Raw genomic sequence first — 21,501 nt, 5'->3', positions numbered from 1 at the left:
GAGGTGTTACGTGCCTCTGCCCCCCAGTCCCCCAGCCAGGCTCCCCCAAGTCCCAGCCCGGCCATCCAGAGCTCAGTCTTTCCTCCTTTCTCTGAGTCCTCGTGGGGCGGGTACAGATGTTGAACACAAACAGACCTGAGGCCGCCTCTGACGCTCTGCTTGCCTTTTTCTACAGTGACGTTGTTAAGGACTACATTCAGGCCAACCCAGGCTGGTACTGGGCATCCTAGTGAGTATGCCCCACCCCAGACCCCTGCCTAGAAATGCCCACTGTGCTCTGATAGATCCAAACCACAGCCTTCCCACACCCCAGGGGGAGGACCTCAAAGGCCCATAGCATGGCCAGGGTCAACGTTTGAGTTGTTCAGATCTGACAGGACAACTGGAGGTGTGTGTGTGTGTGGGGGGGTGACAGCCCCTCTACAGGTTGGCAAGAGCCTTGGCTGGAGAGAGCCGGTACCTTGACCCTGCAAGGGAAGGGGCTGGAACACCTTGACCTTCTCTAATGATAATGTTGCTTCTCTTATTAACATTGTTATTAATGCTTATGAAATTATTAATCATGAGAGCCACCACTTACAGAATGCCTAATTAAGGGCTGGGCATTGTTTTGTGTGCTTGGTGTGTAGTATTGCATTTGATTCTCAAATCGACTGGCTATGATTACCTCAGAAAACCTTAAGGCTCAGAGAGGTTGAGTAATTTGCCCAAGGTCACACAGCTAGTCAGTGATGGAGCTGGGTTCAAGTTAAGTCTTGTGCTCCTAATCCCTCTGCTTGGCAGTCTCCCTTCCGCCCTCCAGCCACTGGCTTCTACTAGTCCTGCACTCTTTAAGGAACATGGCGGGCAACTTGCAAGAGGAGGCCGGAGGGTTAGGTGACTCAGACCCTCCTTCCTGGTAACTAAGGAAAAATCTTGGATGCTTCCAGACCAGAACCATCCTAGACTCAGAAAATTGCTCTCTCCATGGTCCCCGTTGGCATCCCATATGAGCCGGCCCTGTACTGGGGCTACTGGGCAGGCGGCCTCTGCCTGCAGGGGAAGGTAGTGGCTGGTATGATGTATGCAAAGGAGCTTGCAGAGGAGTTGTCAGAGGTGGCGGGGGGATCACAGGGTGGACCGGGCTGTGAGAGAGATGTGGATAAGAAAGGAGGGGAGTGAGAACACTGAGGTGTGTTCCCTACATTAGGGGCTAGATTGACGGAGGGACAGAAGGCCATCTCAGAGGGCCGAGCGTGAAGACAGAGCGTGGCAGAGCAGTGCGCACACTGACCGGCCCAGCCTGTTCTTCCATAGGCACCGAGGGCAGAGCTGAGCTCAGCCCAAGGCCCTCTGAGCCACCGGAGCCTAAGACCACCACAGTGGGCTTAGAATTGGCTCGAGTGGACCGCAGACTAACAGCAAGGAAACGTCCCAGGATTCCAGAGGTGAAGACATCCACGCACAGAGCCTTTCCTAGGGCACAGGACAGAGGGACAGTCAGCATCCCAAGAGGGAGGGAGGGCTGAGTCCTGAGGAGTTGGGAGGCACTGTATGTACAGCTAATGAGGCCCCAGGGACCGCCACCTTGGCCAGCCCACACAGCAGGTTGGCATGGCTCCCAGCACGTCAGTGCCATCTGGTAGGCTCAGGCCCTCCCCCGAGACCTTGGAATGGGTGTCCCGGACCCCTCTTCTAGGACGGTCTTTGGGACTCCATGTCCTGAGTGTGTAGTGGCGGGAACAGCGTGGCGTACGTTTGCACTCTGCTGAAGAGGAAGTGGGGGGTGGGGGGGAGTGAGCGTCTGGCCTTGGTAAAGGTCAAGTGGAAAGCAGCGGTGCTCTGAGGTGGGAGCAGGTGGAGAGAGGTGTGACGTGGGCATGGACTGTGCTCTCCTGGGACACAGCACAACACTGCTGTTGTTCAGAGTTCCCCCACCAGTATGCCTCTGCTTCCCGCAGAAGGCCTGCCTGAGGGTCTACCCTACCCTCCACACCCCTCTAGCCTCCCCATCCTGCCCCTTCACCCTCTCAGGTCTCACCTCACCTCCAGCGTATCAAATGCTCCCTGAGGGCTCCCCCGTTTGTCTCTTCCTGTTGGAACAGCATTCATAACAGCGAGAATAAAACAGGTCTTTTCTATGCATGAGGCGCCATGCCACGTGTTTCGAGTCTAGTTTTCAACCCTCCCTTTAACAGCCCTGCTAAGCAGGCGCTGTTACAATGTCCATTTCACAGATGAGGAAGCTGAGGCAGAGAAGCTGCTGCCTGAGCATCAGAGCCAGGTAGAAAACTGGAACTGCTCGATGACCACACTCTTGCCCACTGTGGTCTGCTGGCCCTAACCCTGAGTGTGAGGGCAAGTCAACCAGGGAAGGCCAATGGTTTTGGTCCCTGGCCTTCACCCGAGTCTCGGTTCCCATCCTGACACTACACAGACTGTCCCAGGCCCTGGGGCTGAGGCTTCAGCACGAAACCAGACTGTTCTTGCTCACACACACACCCTACCCCCTTCTGCCTCCACGGCTCTGGCTTTCTCAAGGTCCCTGCCGTCTCCCTCTCCACTGGGTTCTTGCCTGATTGTCTGATTGCTCCTGCCGAGTGTGGTATCTATGGCAGAGCAGAAGGATGAGAGAGGAGCAGGCAGAGGAGGAGAAGCGTGAAGCTGGGGCTGGGGTGGGGGTGGCTCGGGGAAGCTGTCACTCAGCCAGCTTCTAATGACAGTGGCAGCTCCCATCCACGAGTCCAGCCCAGTGCCACGCTCGTGCTGAGTGCTGTACCCTCCCACCAGGTCTCCCGGAGCTGGGGAGCAGTCTTCCTGTTCTGCCGAGCAGGGCTCTGGGACCATGGCTCTTAAATCCTTGTCCGTAGCCACAGACTCGTAGCGGGCATGAGGCAGGACTTCCGGTACCAGACTCCAAAGCTGTGCCATGGTCTTGGCATCCTGAGTCTCTCTGCCCTTTCCTTCTGATGCCCCTCTTAAGGGTGGAAGAACACAGAGGAAAGGGCCAGAGGCCCTCAGGAAGCTTCCGGTCTGGACAGTGACAGGAGACCCACAGCCAAGAGTTCTGTTATTGTCATAGTTGTTGAAATGTTGAACAGTGAGACCATGAGGAGAGGGTACTTTTCACCAGGGATGGATAGGAGAGTTCTGCTGTCCCACATGGGCAGGGTGGGCACAGCTCCGGCACCTGGCATCCGATGGCAGCGGAGCCTCCAGGCTGTAAGCTTGCATTCCTGCACTGTCTGTTTTGTTATTGTTTTTGTTTGGCTTTTCCATTTCGTCCAGAAATATTTGAAGAGTGTGCCTCCTGGGTGTCAGGCTCCAGGTTAGATGGTAGGAGAAAGAAGTCAGTCACAAGCTGGCCTCCAGGGGCTCAGGGGGAGCAGGGGGCCCTGTGAGGGGCTCCGGGGGAGCAGGGGGCCGTGTGAGGGGCTCCGGGGGAGCAGGGGGTCCTGTGAGCTGAGCTGGCCAAGGCAGGGGTGCAGGCTGCAGCCAGAGCTGTGTCTATGCTCCAGAGGAAGCCAGGTAGAAGAGGGAGTCTCCATCCTGTCAGTGGAGTGGCGGGCATGTTTGGAGGGTGCAGAACAGGTTGTGATGAGAAGCGGGGAGGGGGGACGGAGGTATGGTGACAGCCGAGACGAGGAGCCAGTGGCGGGTGGTGAAGGCATTGCCAACTGTCCTGGGAAAATATGTGCTCTGATCGGCCTGTGGTGTGGAGGGTAGAGAAGAGGCTGGGCTGAAGGCTGGAAGGCTACAGTCCCGGTCTGAGAGAGAAGAGAAAGAGGTGACCCAACTTCAAAGGGAGGTGTTGGCAACCGAGGGAAGAGTGAGGTCTGTGTGGGAGGGTGAGCAGATCCAGGTGATTAATTAGGCGTGGTAGGGCGAGCGCCAGGAATGATGCTGAGGCCTCTGGCTGGGTGACTTGACAGTTGCATGGAGTTCTCAGCGGTGGGGGTTCGGGAACAGAGAGAACAGCAGAGCTCGGCTCCATGTCCTTGAGTCTGATGCATTTCTGAAAAGCTACCGGTGGCCGGAGCATCTATCTGGTTGCCCAGCCTAGTGCTGAGAAGGGCAAATGAACACCCATTCCAAAGGGTGGGTCCGTCCTCCTGGTGAGCAAGCCTCCCGAGGGAGAGTGGGACCAAGGAGGAGGAGTCCACCTTGAAGACATCAGCTCCTTTAGACGCTCCATAAGGGAGACTGAGGAGGAGTGGCCAGGAAGGGAGGAGGGGACCCGAAAGTGTGTCATTGTGGAACCAATAGGAGTGACCAGACATTGAGAAGTCAGCTAATGTAAAGACCAAAGAGTGACAGCTGAACTCAACAAGGTCACCCTGGCGTGACCAAGCCAGCTCTCGTGACGTGACGTGGGGCTGAGGCCAGGTTGCTGGGTGGGTTGAAGAGATGGAGAAGAGGCAGTGTGAGCAGAGAATACACAGGGTGCAGAGTCGCTGGAGCTAGGGAGGACGCTGAGTGCAGATGAGGCGAGGCCAGGGAGGTAGACGTGGGAGAAGAGGTGACCCCCCCCCAGGGAGGGGGGAGTGTTAAAGTAAGCCATCACTGGGCTTTTGAGAGCCTGGGACCCAAAACCCAGGCTGGGGGGATTGGCCTGGAAAGGGGTGAGGGATAGGAAGTCTGGTAGCGCCACGTGAGGTTTTCAGGTGATGGGCCACACCTCATTATCTCAGATCTTTCTGGAACATAACAGAGAGTGAGGCAGCCTGGGAGGTTTGGGGAAGGAGGAGGCTGTTTGGAATTGCTCTTATGGAGGGCGGGTAACATGCTGAAGAGATGGGGAAAGACAGAGCTGCTTGGCCATGCCGAAGCCCTGCTGAGGGCGGAGGCCACGCACTGGCAGGCGAGCCGTCTCGGGAGCTCATTCTCCATCTACCATCGCCCGGTCTTTGCCCCCTCGCTTTCCAGAAACCTCTCAGCCGTCAGCCACCCTCCAGCCACTTCCCACTGGACATGGCTGCCGGATCCAGAAATTGATTCCACTTCCTGCCCTGCCAGGGGCCGGCAGGCCGGTCCGTGCTGAGCCCGCAGCCTGGAAAGGCAGAGCACTAAAAAGGCAGCTAGCAGGATGGCTGCAGGGAGCGATGTGAGCAGGCAGTGTGTAGCCGAGGCTAGCTGGTAGGGGCTAGCTCCCGGCAACCGGAGCACCTACCTAGTCCTTCACAACAGGACAGTGGCGTGACCTCGGACAAGTCGCCTGGCCTCTTCTGTAAAGGAGACATGTAAAGAAAGAAAGATCATGTCAATATTCATTAGACACTGTCAAAACAAACAAACATCAAGCCCAGTGCTCCTGGCCTGTGCCTAAGTTCCAGGCCAGTCAGAGGTACATATGTGAGATCTCGTCTCAAAAACTATAAATAAATAATAAATAAAAGTCTACCCAGCACACAAAAATATTTTCTATGGTAGCTTTTAGTTTGCTTTAGACTTATCTACTGTTTTTGATGCAGGGTCTCACATGGAGTAGGCTGGCCTCAGGCTCCATAAGTAGATCAGGATAACCCTGAATCCCTGATCCTCTCGCCTGTACCTCCTTGCTAGGATTGCATCACCATACGACGATACCTGGCATGAGCTTTTTTTTTTTTTTAATGCATGCATATGGGTGTGCACATGTGTGCCCATGGATTGGTGTGGGTGTGCATGTGCATTTGTGCACACGGAGGCTGGAAGCCACTTCTAGGTGTCATCCTCAGGAAAGCCATCCGACTCCTTCGAAACAGAGTGTCTCACCACCGAGGCTGGACTGGCTGGCCAGGGAGCTGCGCCCCAGGAAGTCTCCTCTCCCTGCCTCTCCCAGTGAGGGGGGGAGGGGGGGATCCCAGGGCCTGCCACCATGGCCAGCATACATGTTCACCTGGGTTCTAGGCACTGAAGGCAGGTGTTCATGCATGCTGGCCACTCAGGCTTCCCACTGAGCTCTCTCTCAGCCCCTGTGTAGTATGACTGAGCGGTCTACTCAGGTCCTGGGGGATGAACTTTCCAAGGTTTCCTAGCCAGGTGAGGTGATGCAAGTCTGCAGTATCAGGACACTAAGGGCTAAAAGGAGGAGGATGAGAGAGAGAGAGAGAGAGAGAGAGAGAGAGAGAGAGAGAGAGAGAGAGAGAGAGAGAGAGAGAGTTAGTTCAAGGCTAGCCTGGACTACCTAGGGAGACTCTGCCTCAGGAAACACACAAACAACAGCAAACGTCCCTGAGGCCACTTGTGCCGAGTGGTGAGAAACAGAAGGCTGTAGCTCCCAAGATTAAATATGCTGGAAGTAGGCTTGCCCCACCCGACTACCAATGTCTCCTGGGAACTGGGCTACCATCCTACCCACTGCCCAGTCCTAAGATGGCCATGCCCTTCCCTCTGCTCTTGCCACCCTGCCTGGTGCAGTTTGGGTAGGGTGGCGGACCGGAGTAGGAGCAACCGGACTAGGGAGAGGGCCTCGGGAGCGACCCTCCGATTTGCTCACCTGGCTCTCTTTCTCACAGTGCCGTGTTCTTTGCAACTTACCTGACTCTGGCTTGCTGCTCTGGACCCAGGTATGAATGATCGTGACTTGGGGGGCTACTTGTGGAACTGTTTGTAGGACCAAACATCTGCTCTGAGCCCTGCCTTCCGCCAGGGGGCTGTGCAGCCGGGAAAGGGCCGCATGGGTCTCTGAACGGCAGTCAGATGGGCCAGCCCCTCTGCCCTTCACTTTGGGCCTCTGAGGCAGATGGGCCCGTGTGGGCATCAGAGGGTTTGAGTGAAGAGGTCCCACAGTGCGCAGAGGGTCCCACAGGCTCGAGTGGCCTCTGAGACCTGTGGCTTGCCTTGCAGGAGACACTTCCCTTGGAACCTGATTCTGCTGGCCATCTTTGTAAGTGACTGGGGTGAGCTGGGGGACAGACGCTGAGTGGGAACGGAGGTTGGAAGGCCGGGGAGTCTAGACTGGGGGTGTCAATGTGAGGTTCCTGGTGGGACAGAAGTGCTGAACTTCTCGTCTACCAGACCATTCCACCCTCCCCTTCTGAATGGGACGAAGCCATTTCTGTGCCCAGTCCCTTGTCCCGGGGAGATTGTGTGGGACTTCCAGCCAGAATTAGTGGGGGTTCTCACGGGAAGAGCAGGGCTGCCAAGAGATCCAGGCACAGCTCTCCCGAGCTGCCTGCAAGCTGGCCGGGGGACCCTGAGAGTGCCCGGCGGAGCCCCCAAGTCCACATGCAGCAGCGTGAGATCCAGGCACAGCCCTCCCGAGCTGCCTGCAGGCTGGCCGGGGGGCCCTGAGAGTGCCCGGCGGAGCCCCCAAGTCCACATGCAGTAATGTTCCTTCACCCTGCTTTTCTTTCAGACCCTGTCCATGGCCTATCTCACTGGGATGCTGTCCAGGTAAACGGGACAGGGTGTCCCAGGCAGGCGTGCAGCCAGGGTCTGGCCATACCTGAAGAGAACACCACCCCATAAATCTCATCTTTCCGGGCAGCCACTGGGTGGGGGAAGGACTCAAGCAGACAGGCCGCTTTGGCCTGGAGTCGCTTGCCTCCTTAGGCACTACATTACCAATGGCTCCAAGCCCTGAGCAGGTGGGCAGGGTTGGGGTAAGGGATGGCGGAGAGTGAGCTGTGGCTTTAAAGCCCCTGACGGTGCAAACTGCCCCCAGACACGGACACAAATGCACCCCACTCTGCCTGTTCTAGACCCTTCGCCCCATTCGAGAGTGTTCAAGGACAGAGAAGCCTGGGGAAGTTGAGAGTGGGAGGTCCTGGGAAGGGGGCAGGTTGGGACTGCAGGTCATGAGGTCAGCTTCTGGCAGGGAAGGGTGGCTCTGTGAGGAGGGATGGGGAAAGCGGAATCCCACCGACCCCGTGTCCACCCTCAGTTACTACAACACCACATCTGTGCTGATGTGCCTGGGCATCACGGCCCTTGTCTGCCTCTCAGTGACCATCTTCAGCTTCCAGACCAAGGTCAGCCCTGGGGCCTGAGGGCAGGGGAGGGCACATGGGTCAGGGATCCACGTGGGGCTGAGGAGAGGCCGGGGTTTGAGTTGGCTCTGGGGATAACTCCCGGAAGAGGGATATACTGGGCTGTTGGGGTGAGCACAGAATTGGCGGGTCTCAGCCTCTGGCCAGCACGTTGCTGAGGCCCGGTGCTGATGGTCCCCTCTGCCCCACAGTTTGACTTCACCTCCTGCCAAGGTGTGCTGTTCGTGATGCTCATGACCCTGTTCTTCAGCGGACTCCTCTTGGCCATCCTCCTGCCCTTCCAATACGTGAGTCCCCAGCCTCCAGGCCCGGGAGGAGAGAGGGGACGGCCCGATGCCCAGGGTGCCCTGTTCTCCTACCCCTTCAGGGCAGGCCCGGGGCCAAAGCCCCACAGCCTGCCACCCTGGCCAGCCCTCCTGGCACCTGCCCTAGGTGTGTTGGCAGCACACACAAGCAAACAAGGAGGCTTTTCTTGGCGGCCTGGGCACCTGCCCAGCTCATGAGCCGCATCCGGCTTCACTTTCCCTCCCCTGCAGACGGGGCGGGGGGGGGGGGGGGAGAGAGCCATAGCTGAGAAAGATACACTGGGGATCCAGGGGCCCGCCGGGCTCAGGGGACCTCCTGGGGGACCAGCCAAGCCCAAAGAGGCAGAATCGGGCTGGCCAGGCGGAGGGGAGTGAGGCAGAGACAGACTCTCCACCTCATCTCACAGACCACCCACCCACCCACCCACCCACCGGCGTCTGGCCTGCTGTGCAGGAGCTGAAGCCACCAAAGCTGGGGGACAGACTGGGGACGTGACAGGTGGTGTGAGTCCTGGGAACACAGGAAGGGAAGCATTGGGTCTATTCAGGGGCTCAGTGGCAGTCTCTCCAGCCACATTCTGTATGCGATCTCCCATTGCCTCTTGTCTGCCAAGCTGGGATGGCATTCCTCATCCCCTCTAACCTACCTCCATCCCGCCCAGCCCCAGCCTCCGGGTAGTTGGCACCCAGTCGAGGATGTCAAGATTGATTCTGGCATTTCTTTGGCTCTTCCCAGGCTCCTGTTGACAAAGGGAGGGGCCGGAGCTGACCTAGAGGCCTCTATGTGTCTAGGATGGGGAGGGGGCTGCAGGAAGGGCCCCTGAACTTCAAAGAACCCTTTATTGACCCACACTGAGCTGATGGGACGCCTTTATTTCCCGGAGTCTTCTGGAAAGTTTTCCAGAAGCGTTCCACAAAGGGCAGTGCTAACATAGCACCTTATAGTTGCAGGCATGCACAATCCGGGGGTGAGCACACACTGGGAAGGGCATTGTTCTGGCCTCCCGAGGCAGGCCCTTCATGGCTATCTGGCAGAGACTCCAGGTGCCTCCACCTCCATACCTATCCCCTACCCCCTCACCCCACCCCCACCCTCAAGTTCAACTGACTCCTTCCACGTGAGCCCTTGCTCCCAAGACTGAGACAGAGAGCTCTCCGTGAGAGGGACAGGCAGACCCCAGATAGAGCAGGGATGGATGGGGACAGCTGGGGGAGCCTAGAGCCAGACTCAGGCTGGGAGGATAACAGATAGGATGAGTCACCCGTGGCCAGCCTGAGCCTGGGGCTGTGTTTTGAAGGGAAAAATATCAGGTCTGTGAGAACTCCCTGCAGGTCTCCCCATGATTACCCTGGGGTCTCTCTGCCCTACACTGTGAGCGCCCAGAGAATCACAAGCCCTTCTCAGTCCTGGGGCTGCTTAGAGAGTGTGCTGGCGAGAAATTACCCCGCTTCCTCCATCCTCTGGACTGAGCCCTCTCCCCAGCCCCTGGCCCTTCGACCAGCTGCCCTTTCCACATGCTAAGCCCGTCCTTCCTGTACCCACAGGTTCCCTGGCTCCACGCCATCTACGCCGTGCTAGGAGCGTGCGTCTTTACGTTGGTGAGTTTGGCCCAGCTTCTGGGGCCACCTTCTCGACTTTATGGCTCTTCTACCTGTGTTTTCCTCACTGTCTCTCTGGAAGCTTTTTCTGCAGCATCTGAGGGTGGGGCTGGTGCAGTACCACGTTCAGGGAATTCCGTCTGGTGTCCAAGACCTGCTCTCTGAGCTGGGTACAGGAGCGTGAAGCAGTAAGCTTAAAGCTGCCTACCAGAGCAGGACTAAGAAGAGGGGCAGAGCCCGGGGATGTCCTACTGTGTGGACCAAGTTATTATGGTCCTAGGGTGGTCAGGGAAGATTCACATGCTTCATGAAAGGCTCCATTCGAGGGACCTTGTTCTTTGCTGTTCTCACCAAATTCACTTAACAGTAGTAGCTAATTTATTTATGTATTTATTTACTTATTTGCCTTTTTAAAACAAATTGGCCTCGCTGGGCAGTGGTAGCAAACACCTTTAATTTCAGCATTCGGTAGGCAGAGGCAGGCAGAGGAGCTCTGTGAGTTCTAGGCCAGCCTGGTCCACAAAGCGAGTTCCAGGACGGCCAAGGACCATTACACAGAGAAACCCTGTCTCGAAAAACCAAAAGACAAGCAAACAAAAACAAACTAGCCTTGACCTTGCCATCCTCCCTCCTCAGCCTCATGGGCGTGCGCCACAGCACCTGGGGTTCAGCTAATACTGAGCACTCATTTTCCCAGCCATCTTTCCCTTGTTCCCAATCCTCACACCACACCTAGCAGATAGGTTCTGCTCTTCTGAGATCACAATGAAGAGGAAGCTCAGCGATGTCAGATAACACGCCAAGGTGATCCTGGCATCCTAGGAATGGTAGGACAAGGCTGAGAACTCGGACATCTGGCTCCAGAGGCCCATCGAAAGGCAGAGGCCGGGTGGGAACTGTCTAGAAGCAGGTGCCCAGACTGCATGACCAAGACATATCTGCCCAAGGCAGCCCAACATATCCTTTGGTCAGGTAGCCCCCAAGCACCTGAATATGTGCCCCAGGATCACCCAAGAGACAAGATGTCCATGACATCTTCATGGGAAGCCACCCGAATAGACGTCTATTGCCAATGATACAATGGCCAGACTTCCTCCTTCTCCAGGTTGCTCAGCTCTGCTAAGTGGCCAGAGTTCCAAGTTCAGTTACAAATTCCAGACTCATGGATGACAAGAATGTCTAATACATCCCAGGCAGGTCAACAACCTTGATATAAGAATTGCCTCTTTCCAGGCAGATCTCTGTGAGTTCCATGCCAGCCTGGTCTACAGAGCGAGTTCTAGGACAGGCTCCAAAGCCACACAAAAAGCCCTGTCTTGGGTGGCGCACACCTGTAATCCTAGCATGTGGGAGGCAAAGGCAGGAATATCATAGTTTAAAGTCATCCTTGGCTACTTAGAAAATTTGCAGTAGAAAGTCCTGCCAAGTGAAGCCAGGCATCTTCCGCATCAGAAACCCCAGGGTTGAGTTGTCAGTCTCGCTGAAGTCAAGACCAGTTCTGAGACCAAGACTCAGGGGTTCTGCATCTATGTAGTACCAACCCCAGTGTCAGCACTTGGGAACCCCTAAGTCCTAGATAAAGTGGTTACCCTGGGACACCCACTTCTGGCTCCTGGACGAGCGTTCCTCCTTCCAGGTCATATGTTCTCAAGCAAAGATCAGTCCCTGAGAAGGAACTGGAAGAAGGCGGAAACAACCAGGGCCACAGACCCAGGCAGCAGCATCAGGAGGCCCCCGAGAGCAGTCATGGCTAGGGACAGGAGAGGCAGAGGGAGGCCGGTGGAGTTGGAGGAGAGCGGGCATCTGTGGAGGGCCAGGGCATACACTTTGCTCCCTGAGGGGCAGGTGGCAGCAAGCATGGAAGCTATCTATGCAGGCAGGCAGGGCTGGGTGGATGGTACTAAGCCTTTAAGTCTGCTTAATAATCTCTTGTGTTATTAGAATAACAAAAATAATCCCAGCCCTCTGTCCCACCCATGGCGTCCTGTAGAACACTTTCACACCTATTGCCTCATTGCGTCTCTACCACAATCCAGGGAAGGAAGCAAGGCTGGTCTTCTAAGAACCGCCTTGCTCACTGAAGGCCCTGAGGGTTAAGTTGCGGTGGGGCTGGCTGAGTCTCGTGGCCAGTAAAAGACAGGTCCAGGCCCAGGACTGAGGTGTCCTGAAACTGGTGTCCAGTGCCTCTGTGGTCACCTTGGGGGGAGGTGTGTCCTCTCCATCACCACCATCACCATCATCATCATCATCATCACCATCATCATCATCATCACCATCATCACCATCACCACCATCATCAGATCCATCATCATCATCACCATCACCACCACCATCACCAAGTGTATCATGTGTGGACTTCCCCTAGACCTTGGTGTCAGCATGGAAACATGCCGTAATTTCTCCCATGTAAAGAAAAGTAGAAGCCGGGCGGTGGTGGCGCACGCCTTTAATCCCAGCACTCGGGAGGCAGAGGCAGGCGGATCTTTGTGAGTTCGAGGCCAGCCTGGGCTACCAAGTGAGTTCCAGGAAAGGCGCAAAGCTACACAGAGAAACCCTGTCTCAAAAAAAAACCAAAAAAAAAAAAAAAAAGAAAAGAAAAGTAGAAACCACAAAATACTCTTAACCCACATCTCACTAAAGCCCTGGCCCATTCTCTGTTCCTCATATATAGCAAAAACTCTTTAAGAAACCATGCTCGTCTCCCACAGTGCCCCACCCCCAGCCTCGCTTCCTCCAGCTGTCTGCTCCCATCCTGTCGTGTGTGCCTTTTCAGTACCAGGGTCTGAAGTCGGGGCTTCGTGCATGCAAAGCATGAGCTCTACCTCTGAGCTTCCCCAGCCCACTGAGCACGCTGCAGAGTGCTAGCATCCGGTAGTTCACCAGCAACCTCCATGCGGCAGCAGCCTCAGCCCTCCTGCGCCTAGCTCAGCAGAATCTGACTCATTGTTCATTCTCCCAGAAGCATCCTCCAAGTCTCTTGCATCTGGCTTTTGTTTAGCAGCCCCTGGGTCCCCGAGTCTTCTCTTTCCCTCTCCTTCCCTCAGGAGCCTAGACAGCCTGAGTGCTTTGTATTATGCTTTAGACTGATGACTGTGAATTTTCACCTCCAGCCCTAGTGTCTGAGTTCCCGACTAGAATGTTCAGTAGCCTAGTCGGGATGCCCATGTGCCATCTAACAGACCCTTCAGCCTATAACACATGCAAACAACTATTTTTTGCCCCCTGCCCCAGCCTCTGGGTTCTTCCCCCAGCCTCTCTCATTGTTCCCACTCAGGACAAATTCCTTGGCTGCTCTGCCCCTTTCCTAACACACCGGACTCAGCAAGGGTCTCGTGGCTTCTCGCCCTTCTCCAGAGCCTAAGCGCTCTGCCAAGCTTCTCGGCCCCTCTCTCCCAGTGTCAGGTGCCATCGCCTCCCACCAGGCTTGTTGAGCTGTCCCCTGCAGCCTCCCGTGCTGTGCCCACCTCTCTGGTCCAGCGAGCAGGCAGGGGTGAGAACACACACACTCTCTCCTTGGCATCCAGCGGCCCGGTGTTCCCCTTTGATCCCCCCTCCCCCCCCCCTGCTGCGTCCACTCGGGTCCCCTGCTGCCTGGGTGTAACAGGCAGTCCTTCCACACCCAGGGTTCCACACCTGACCTGCTCCTCTGTCCCCCGAGACCACCCTCCCAGCTTCTACTCCCTCCGTGTTTTGCTTCCTTCACAGCACAGAGCGAGCGCCTCCACACTCGTGCCCTGCCCCTGGACTCTTAACCCTAGACAGCCCATCTCTTTCTCGGACACGTTCTGGGGGTTTTCTGATCTGTGTGGTTCTCTGACTCAAGGGGAATTTAAACTCCTTGAGAATGGGGCTCGCACGCCGCCACGCTGGTTTGTTCCTTGATATAGTCCCGACACCTGGGACAGCATAGGTGCACAGCAGCCCCCCACAGATGTCTGTGGGGTGAATGGATGCCTGGGGAGTGGGGTGGGGGCAGGGCATGTCTGAGGTGCTGGGACGGCCCAGGTGCGCAGCTGAATGTGCACTGGCCCAGCTGTCTCCTGTGAGTCACAGGGAGGAGAAGAAACGTGGGTGCCCAGTGACCCCCATAATGTCTCAGTCAATCAACGCATCCAAAAGCCTTGGTTGGGATCATCTCGAAAGTTACATAAAGAATAGTTGAGAGAGTATGTGGGTGGGCCCTTCTGCTTAGAGAAGGGAAGACCGGCCCTCGGGGGCCATGATGCATGCCTTTCAGCAGCTGCCCCAGAAGGAGATCCCTGTGTCTTCTCATTAACCCCTGCCTAGTGCTCTGGGCTGGCCCCTACTGGCCTCTTCCACTGTCACCGGTTTGTGGGATCTGTTGCCCCCCCACCCCCAGCTGGAGCCCAGTGCCTCTTCATCTCCCACTTAGCCTTTTGTGGCTCAGTGGCACAATGGGACCCTTTCTCTGCTCTGCAGTCAGGCAAGACAGCGGGGCACACACCACCACCTCCCGGCCTGGTTCCTGCCTGGTCAAGGAAGTATGAGGAACGGATAAGGAGAAGCGTCAGATGAGGCCCTGAACCCCTGTCCCACCAGCCTGGGCTTTACAGAGACTGAGAACATCCAATGGGTCTCTCTCCCTGATCCCTCAGCTTCCACTCTGAGACTCTTCCATCGTTCAGGGTAGGGCCACCTGGCTTGGAAGCCAAGGCCCCACGAGCCTCTGGTCCAGCCTCGAGAAGCAGGCCCCTCCTGGGTCTCTCCCGTGTCCAGCTTTGGCTCACGTCAGGAAGTCTTGAATTTGCATCCCCACCCCGACCCCGACCCCTTTCTGGGTGCCAGGACAGGACAAAACGCCAGTAGAAATGGATGAGTCAGCTGAAAGATGTCAGCTCCGAGTGGCTCCGCCATCCTCTCCCGGCCAGTGCCTTCTCCTTGGGTGCTTTCTTGAGAGGTGAACTCACGGGCCAGGCTAGGGTCATGGGGCAGAGGTGTGGGGCTGGGCAGAAACTGTGCAGGGTGGGTCAAGAGCCTGGCTGCTCTGTCTCTAGTGACAGCTGAGCCTTCAGGTCCCGCGCCTGGAAACTTGGCAGACCTTCCTAAGTCTTCCCAGCCACCCAAAGCAGGAAGCCAAGTCCCAGAAACCCAGGGAAGAAATCAGACACGGGCCTTCAGAACTCAGGGGCACTAGGAAGAAAGCTTTGCCTCTGACCCAGGGCAGCCTGGTGGAGGACCTGGGGAGCCACTGAGAGTAGGCAGGAAAGATGGCAGTCCCCGCACTGTGGGAAAACCAGCAGATAGCCGAGTGGATAGGCCGGAAGTCGGGGGACCAGTGGACACTAGTGCTGTGTCTCCACGTCAGGGAGCGGGTATCGGGGAAGGCTGTGTAAGGACCGGATGTTGTGAGGCTTGAGGAGTGAGTGAAGTTTACTGTATGGGGTGCTGACCCCTGAGGCCCAGAGAGAACAGTTGTGTATGTACACACATACTCTCTCTCTTTCTCTCTCTCTCACACAAGTACACACACACACACACTCTCACATATGCACACACACTTGCACATGCTCTCACATACTCAATACATACTCATACTCACACATACACACTCACATGCATACTCACACACACATTCAGTCACACATACCACACACCACACTCTCATACACTTGCACACTCACACACTATGGACACTCACATGTGCACACTCACAATCACACACATACACACACACCACACAAACTCATACACTTGTGCATGCTCTCACACATACATACGCACACACACACACACACACAGAGGATATCACAGTCCTCCTGACTCAGCCCTGCCCTTTATAAGGTAGGGAAACAGAAATGGGGGACTATGGACCTAGAGAGGTCCTCTTAGCCTGTCACCCCAGAGGGAGCTTTAGACTGCTCAGTCCACCCAGCCCCACAGAGATTCTGGGCTCTCTGACCACAGTTTAAGCCAACCCTGAGCGTCTCGGAAGTTTGAGGGAACTCTCTAGTCTCCCCCTCCCTACTCTGCCTCTCACTTGGTCTTCTAGTGAGGGTAATAGTGTAGGCCGGGTCTTCCCCAAATCCAGGCAACGATGCGAAGTAAAAACCAGCCCCACGGGCCCAAGGTTACCAAAACTCAAGGTTGCCAAAACTCATTCTCTTGTTCTGAGGAGTTTATAAGCCTCAAAAGTATGTGAGGACTTTCCTTCCTGTTACCTTCCTCTGATGCAGGAGATACTATTTTCCCCAAGCTGTGTGAAAGTTGGTGGCTGGCTCAGAGGTAGGGGGAGGGTGTGGTGAGCTGGCTGTCCTGGGGTCTACTTCCTGGTCATCACCACAGTCTCACCTCCTGAGAGACTAACCCTCCCACAGACACCCTCATCACACCTGAATGGTCGCAGCAGCCTGCCAGGGGAGGGGAAAGGAACCCCTGTCCCCAAGGGGAGGGGCCAGGGTGGATAGGATACTGTGCCAAAGCAGGCAAGAGACCTCCCTGTAGGGAGGAATCCCAACTCTTGGGTCCACGGCAGAGCCAAGCAGAGACGTAATGGGACAGGCCAATGGGCATGTAGAGAGGAGAAGCCCTTCCGCTGACCGGAAGGAACACCCCCACCAAGCCCCATCCGAGGCCTTGCTCATCTTTACCGCAGTATGACCTTTGAAGCTTTGACCTTGGACCTCTCTGTCTCTAAAATGGAGCTGATTTTCTGTACATGCACAAGTCTATTGTGAAGGCCATGTACAATGGAAATAAAAAGAAACTTAGCACTTGGCACATGGCGGCCTTGACCGTCATTCTCACAATAGGGCAGGGCTTGGGAGCCAGGGCACCATGTTTGGAGTGCTTCTGTGCCAAGTTCCAGCTGTGTGAGCCGCTCCCGTTAGGTAACATCTCTCTGCCTCAGTTTCTCTAAGTGGGGCCGGTGACAGAACCCACCCCTTAGGGTGACTTTAAGATGAGTTGATGATGTATAGCGCCTAGGAGGGGCAGGGCATGTGGCCAGTTATTAAAACCCTTACCTGAGGGGAACAGTGGGCTGCCCAGGGCCAGGGCCGTGCTTTGAGGTCTCCCAGCCTGTACTCTCAAGCACAGGGGTCTCGTCTTGCCTTCTCGGCCACGGTTACTTTCACACGCATTTGTGCAATGCTTCCTGAACCAGGAACCTGCAACCTGCTGGCTGCAAGTCCCGCCGGACCCTGCTCCTCCAGTGGCCTGCCTGGAGGACGAAGGTTGTGTGTGGCCTTTGATAGTCAGAGAAGAGGCTTTCCTTTGGCATCAGGCAACAAATGGGGCCCAGGCCTCCACTCAGAGCCTGTCTTCACTCCCCTGCCGCCCCACATGCCTGCAGCCAGCTAGGAGGCACTGGGGTCTTGACAGGCCAGCCTCTTTCTTTTCTATGTGTGTGCACGTGTCTGTGTGTGCCCATGAGTGTGGAGCCAGAAGTCCGTGTAGACAACAATCTTAATTGCTCTCTGTATCTCGCTGAACTTGGAACTAGCTCACCAGTACCGATTGGCTAGCTCCAGGGGGTCTGTCTGTCTGTCTCTTCCTTCCCAGCACTTGGGATTCCAAACACATGACACGCACAGCTTTTATGTTTGTGCTGGGGATCCAAACTCCAATCCTCAAGCTTTCTCTTTGCTGTTATTGCCTGAGCCAGACCCACAGCCCCTGGCAGCTGCTTTTCTTTTTCTTTCTTTCTTTCTTTTTTTTTTTTTTTTTTTTTTTTTTTTGAGACAGGGTTTCTCTGTGTAGCTTTGCGCTTTTCCTGGAACTCACCCTGTAGCCCAGGCTGGCCTCGAACTCACAGAGATCCGCCTGCCTCTGCCTCCCGAGTGCTAGGATTAAAGGCGTGCGCCACCCCCGCCCGGCTTGGCAGCTGCTTTTCTTATGAATCCAAAGCCCTCCGGGGTGGCTGTGCACACTTGTAACGCCAGCACTCGGGAGGTAAGAGGCAGGGAATGGAGATTTGGAGGCCAGCCTGGCCTACATATCAAGATCCTCTCTTAAAGACAAAGTGGTAGGGGGAACATCCTAAAGGCCAAAGTTACCCTCTGGCTCTAAAGGAGCGGACAGAGCACCAGAGAGCGGCTCAGTTCTCTGCACCATCCAGCTAGGAAGCCCATGTTTCTCTGAGCAAAGGTGATGTGTGCATCTCTTCTTAGGTCACGCTTTTTTTTTTTTTTTTTTTTTTTTTTTTTTTGGTTTTTCGAGACAGGGTTTCTCTGTGTAGCTTTGCGCCTTTCCTGGAACTCGCTTTGGAGACCAGGCTGGCCTCGAACTCACAGAGATCCGCCTGCCTCTGCCTCCCGAGTGCTGGGATTAAAGGCATGCGCCACCACCGCCCGGCTCTTATGTCACTCTTATACCATGCACACGCGCACACATTTGCACACACATGCGCATACACACACCAGCGTGCATGCAGTCCACATGGCTTCTCTTGGCACTTGGGATCAGCAGACTTGAGCTATCCTCTTGGCTGTGTGATGAGGGCGAGTTGGTTACACTCTCTGGGCTCCAGTCACGTCAACCAGTGATGAGGACAGTAATGTGGCATTTGTCACAGAGGCTTACATATTTAAAAACAGTCACGAGCCCATCTTGTGCTATTTTAATCCCGCATATAAGTCATACTTCACAATATATGAATACATCTGCTCCTGGGGTTCAGTCTTTGAGAATCTTAAATATGGATGAAGCATGCATTTGGACCACACCCCTTACCTTCCCTAGAGGTGACCGTGAAGGGCAGTTGCTCTCTCTCTGGACTGTTCTATAGCTTGTTTGTGGGCTTTTGGGTCACATGTGCTTCTGTGCAGTCACGTGATAAGGGCTTTTCTGCGGCTTTCTTTCTTCTCATGGTAGCAGGATATCAGAGACGTTTCCGCCTCGGTCCCGCGTCAGTTTCGTTAGCTGGCCCCTGTCAACAGACTGGGTGGTTTCCAGTAAAGCTCTGTTACGACCTCTGTTACAACCCATCCTGCCAGGACGGCCCAGGGCTCTGCAATCCTGCCCTGCGCTGCCATTTCTGTAGGTGGCCCTCCCAGAGTGCCCCAGGCTCGCCTCTGAGCCATGTTTGAGGGGGGAGCAAACAACAGATATAAGCGTAATTCCCAGTGTAGCAAGGTCAGGCCGGCGTCTGTGTAGATCAGTGTTTCTCAACCTGTGGGTCATGACCCCTTTGGGAAGGTTGAACGATCCTTTCACGGGGGCTGCAGATCAGATATTTGTATTATGATCCATTAACAGGAATACATTAAGCAAAATTATGAAGTTATGAAGTAGCAATGAAAATAATTCTATGGTTGAGGGACATCGCAACATGAGGAACTGTAGTAAAGGGTCACAGCGTCAGGCAGAAGGTTGAGATCCGCTGGTGTAGACGCAGCCCTGCTGAGTCAGGGACTAGCCCAGGGTCCACACACACAAGCCTACTCTGCCCCAGCTCCACCAGAACAGGGGTGAGCGTCAGGTTCCAGCACTACAGAAGCGGCCATCAGCAAGCCACATTCCTCTCTAAGACCCCTGGCCTCAGAGGCTGCCGAGTGACAGTGCCCACTGGCCCGCGCACATGGGGACAGTGAGCTAACATGTCAGCATGTACAAGGGCCGTCACACACTCCTCACATTCTAGCCCTGCGCGGCCTCTGACCCCATCCCACCCCTTCCCGCGGAGTCCTGTGTTCAGCTGGCCTCTAACTGGACTGGAGTTACCTTTCCAGGTGCCAACCGTTGACCTTAGTTTGCAACTAGTATGTTAACTGTAAACAAAGTAACCTGCTGTTGGCGCGGAAGCTTGGCAACGCTTCAGTTACCAGGGAGATGCTAGCCCGTTACCTCCCCCCCCACCCCGCGCTCATGCACGCACGCACGCACGCACGCACGCACGCACGCACGCACGCACGCACGCCCCAGATTGCGGACTTATAATGGAATTTTGAAAACCATTTTACATTTGCTTGTGTCTGTGCTTGCTCAAGTACATACCATAACGTGTGTGTGGAGATTGGGGGACAACTTATAGAAGTCATTTCTCTCCACCGTGTGGGTTCTAGGGATCAAATTCAGGCCACCAGGCTTAATAGCAAGGGCCCTTGTCTGCCGAGCCGACTCGCTGGCCCTTATAATGGAATTCTGATGGTGTTTGTGGCCCTCATTTAACTGTCAGTTGTTTGAGGACACGTTCCCCGGAACATAGTAGGTGCTCAGTAAATCTGAGTGAGCACAAATAAGTAAAAAGCTTCCAACTGGCTCTCGGGCACGAGGCTGCAGCCGTGGACGGTAATCCCTTCGGGACAGGCCACCCCAGCGAGCTAGCTCCGTTGGGATGAGCATCCAGAACCGGGGACCAAGGGCAGGAGCAGCGGTCGGTCATCGTACTGTTCTCTGCAGCCAGCTCTACCTGTCCTGGGAGGCCCCTGGGTGGGTGTTCCTTGGAAAGGCACCCCCAAACCTGATCGGGTCCAAGCCTTCTAGGTTGAAAGATTCTATTTCATGAGCTCACCCAGGGGTGACCAGGCTCCGGGAAATCAACCAAGCGCTGCTGATTGATAAGCCAGCTCAGCGATTTATTAACTTCTGCTTGGCAGCTGTGCCCAGCGAAACGGCCAGCAGCACAGGAGTTCCCTCACCCCACACCCCCGCCTGCTTGTCCTCTTTGCCGAGGAAATTTCACTTAGGAAGCCAGATCTCATTCTGCCAGGTAGAACGGAGTGAAATGATAGCGAAGAATAATGGTGGCGGCCGACGCCACTGCACAAGTCAGGGGTGGCGTGGCCCTTGCGGCCATCCTGTTTTGTACAATGAAGGCGCGGAGGTCACATGACTAAGTTGACTGCTGAAACACGGAGGAGCGAAGGACTCAAACCTCAGCCTTCCAGCTTCAGTCCGTGTCCGGGGGTTGGGAGAGAGGGAGGCTGCCCTTAATGCTGCTGCTCGGGGGGCCTGATTCTTGCACGCAGGGTCCCCTCAACCCTTACCACGGCTCCCATTTTCCCTCTATTAAAGCTGTTCGGATTCCCCTCGGGCTCTCTCTGCCTCCCTGACGGGATGTGGGAGCCACCTGAGTCTCATTAGCTGTATCTGCCTATTCTTGGGAGGATGCTGTTCCCACAGTCACACCAGAAGAGCCCCAGTAACAACCGCTACCACGCATTAGGCGCCAGCTGTGGGCCAGGTGTCTCGCACACAGTACGGTGATCACCGTCTCACAACAGCCTCCTGAGGCAAGCGCCCTCATCTCCCTTCACAGCTAGGGGCTCACCGGCCAAGAAGAGGTTCAGCATCTTGCTCATTCTCCTGACTGAGTGAGTAGCAGGACAGAGTTTCCAAGTCAGGTAGCACTCCAGACTGAGCTCAGAATCACCCTCTGCCGCCGCCGCCGCCGCCGCCGCCGCCGCTCCTTCCAGGGTGACCCACCTCGTGTACCGTGTGCTGGATTTGCTCCCTGTTGGTGTCTCTGGCCCCTGTGGTTTGTGGCGTCAGCCTGGAGGGCAATGCCAGATGTACCTCCCAGGGTTCCCTGTGGCCTACATCTAAAACAACTCCCGGGAGTCTGGGTCCTGGGAGTGGAGGAGTTCTTGGATGGGGTGAAGGAAAGGGGTCGGGACATCCTTCAGCCTCCCTTCGGGACAAGTAGACGCTTCAAGGTCAGGTAGCAACTCCTCTGCCACCACCCC

At 55.7% G+C, this 21,501-nt stretch overlaps 1 protein-coding gene across 2 annotated transcripts in view; it reads left to right on the top strand.

Annotated features, from left to right (window-relative positions):
- The window catches only part of Faim2 (Fas apoptotic inhibitory molecule 2), a 30,476-nt gene that overhangs the window by 7,318 nt on the left and 1,657 nt on the right, over positions 1 to 21,501 (top strand). For both annotated transcript variants that reach the window (XM_006974403.4, XM_042264519.2), the window contains 7 exons: positions 176 to 229; positions 6,477 to 6,527; positions 6,808 to 6,847; positions 7,319 to 7,356; positions 7,847 to 7,934; positions 8,144 to 8,239; positions 9,803 to 9,856. In XM_006974403.4, coding sequence (XP_006974465.2) covers positions 176 to 229; positions 6,477 to 6,527; positions 6,808 to 6,847; positions 7,319 to 7,356; positions 7,847 to 7,934; positions 8,144 to 8,239; positions 9,803 to 9,856 — 421 coding nt within the window. The remainder of the gene's footprint in view (positions 1 to 175; positions 230 to 6,476; positions 6,528 to 6,807; positions 6,848 to 7,318; positions 7,357 to 7,846; positions 7,935 to 8,143; positions 8,240 to 9,802; positions 9,857 to 21,501) is intronic.

Source organism: Peromyscus maniculatus, chromosome 20 (assembly GCF_049852395.1).
Source record: "Peromyscus maniculatus bairdii isolate BWxNUB_F1_BW_parent chromosome 20, HU_Pman_BW_mat_3.1, whole genome shotgun sequence".
Taxonomy (NCBI): Eukaryota; Metazoa; Chordata; class Mammalia; order Rodentia; family Cricetidae; genus Peromyscus; species Peromyscus maniculatus.
Note: the sequence above shows the minus strand (reverse complement) of the source record. Positions and strands in the feature narration are given on the sequence as shown.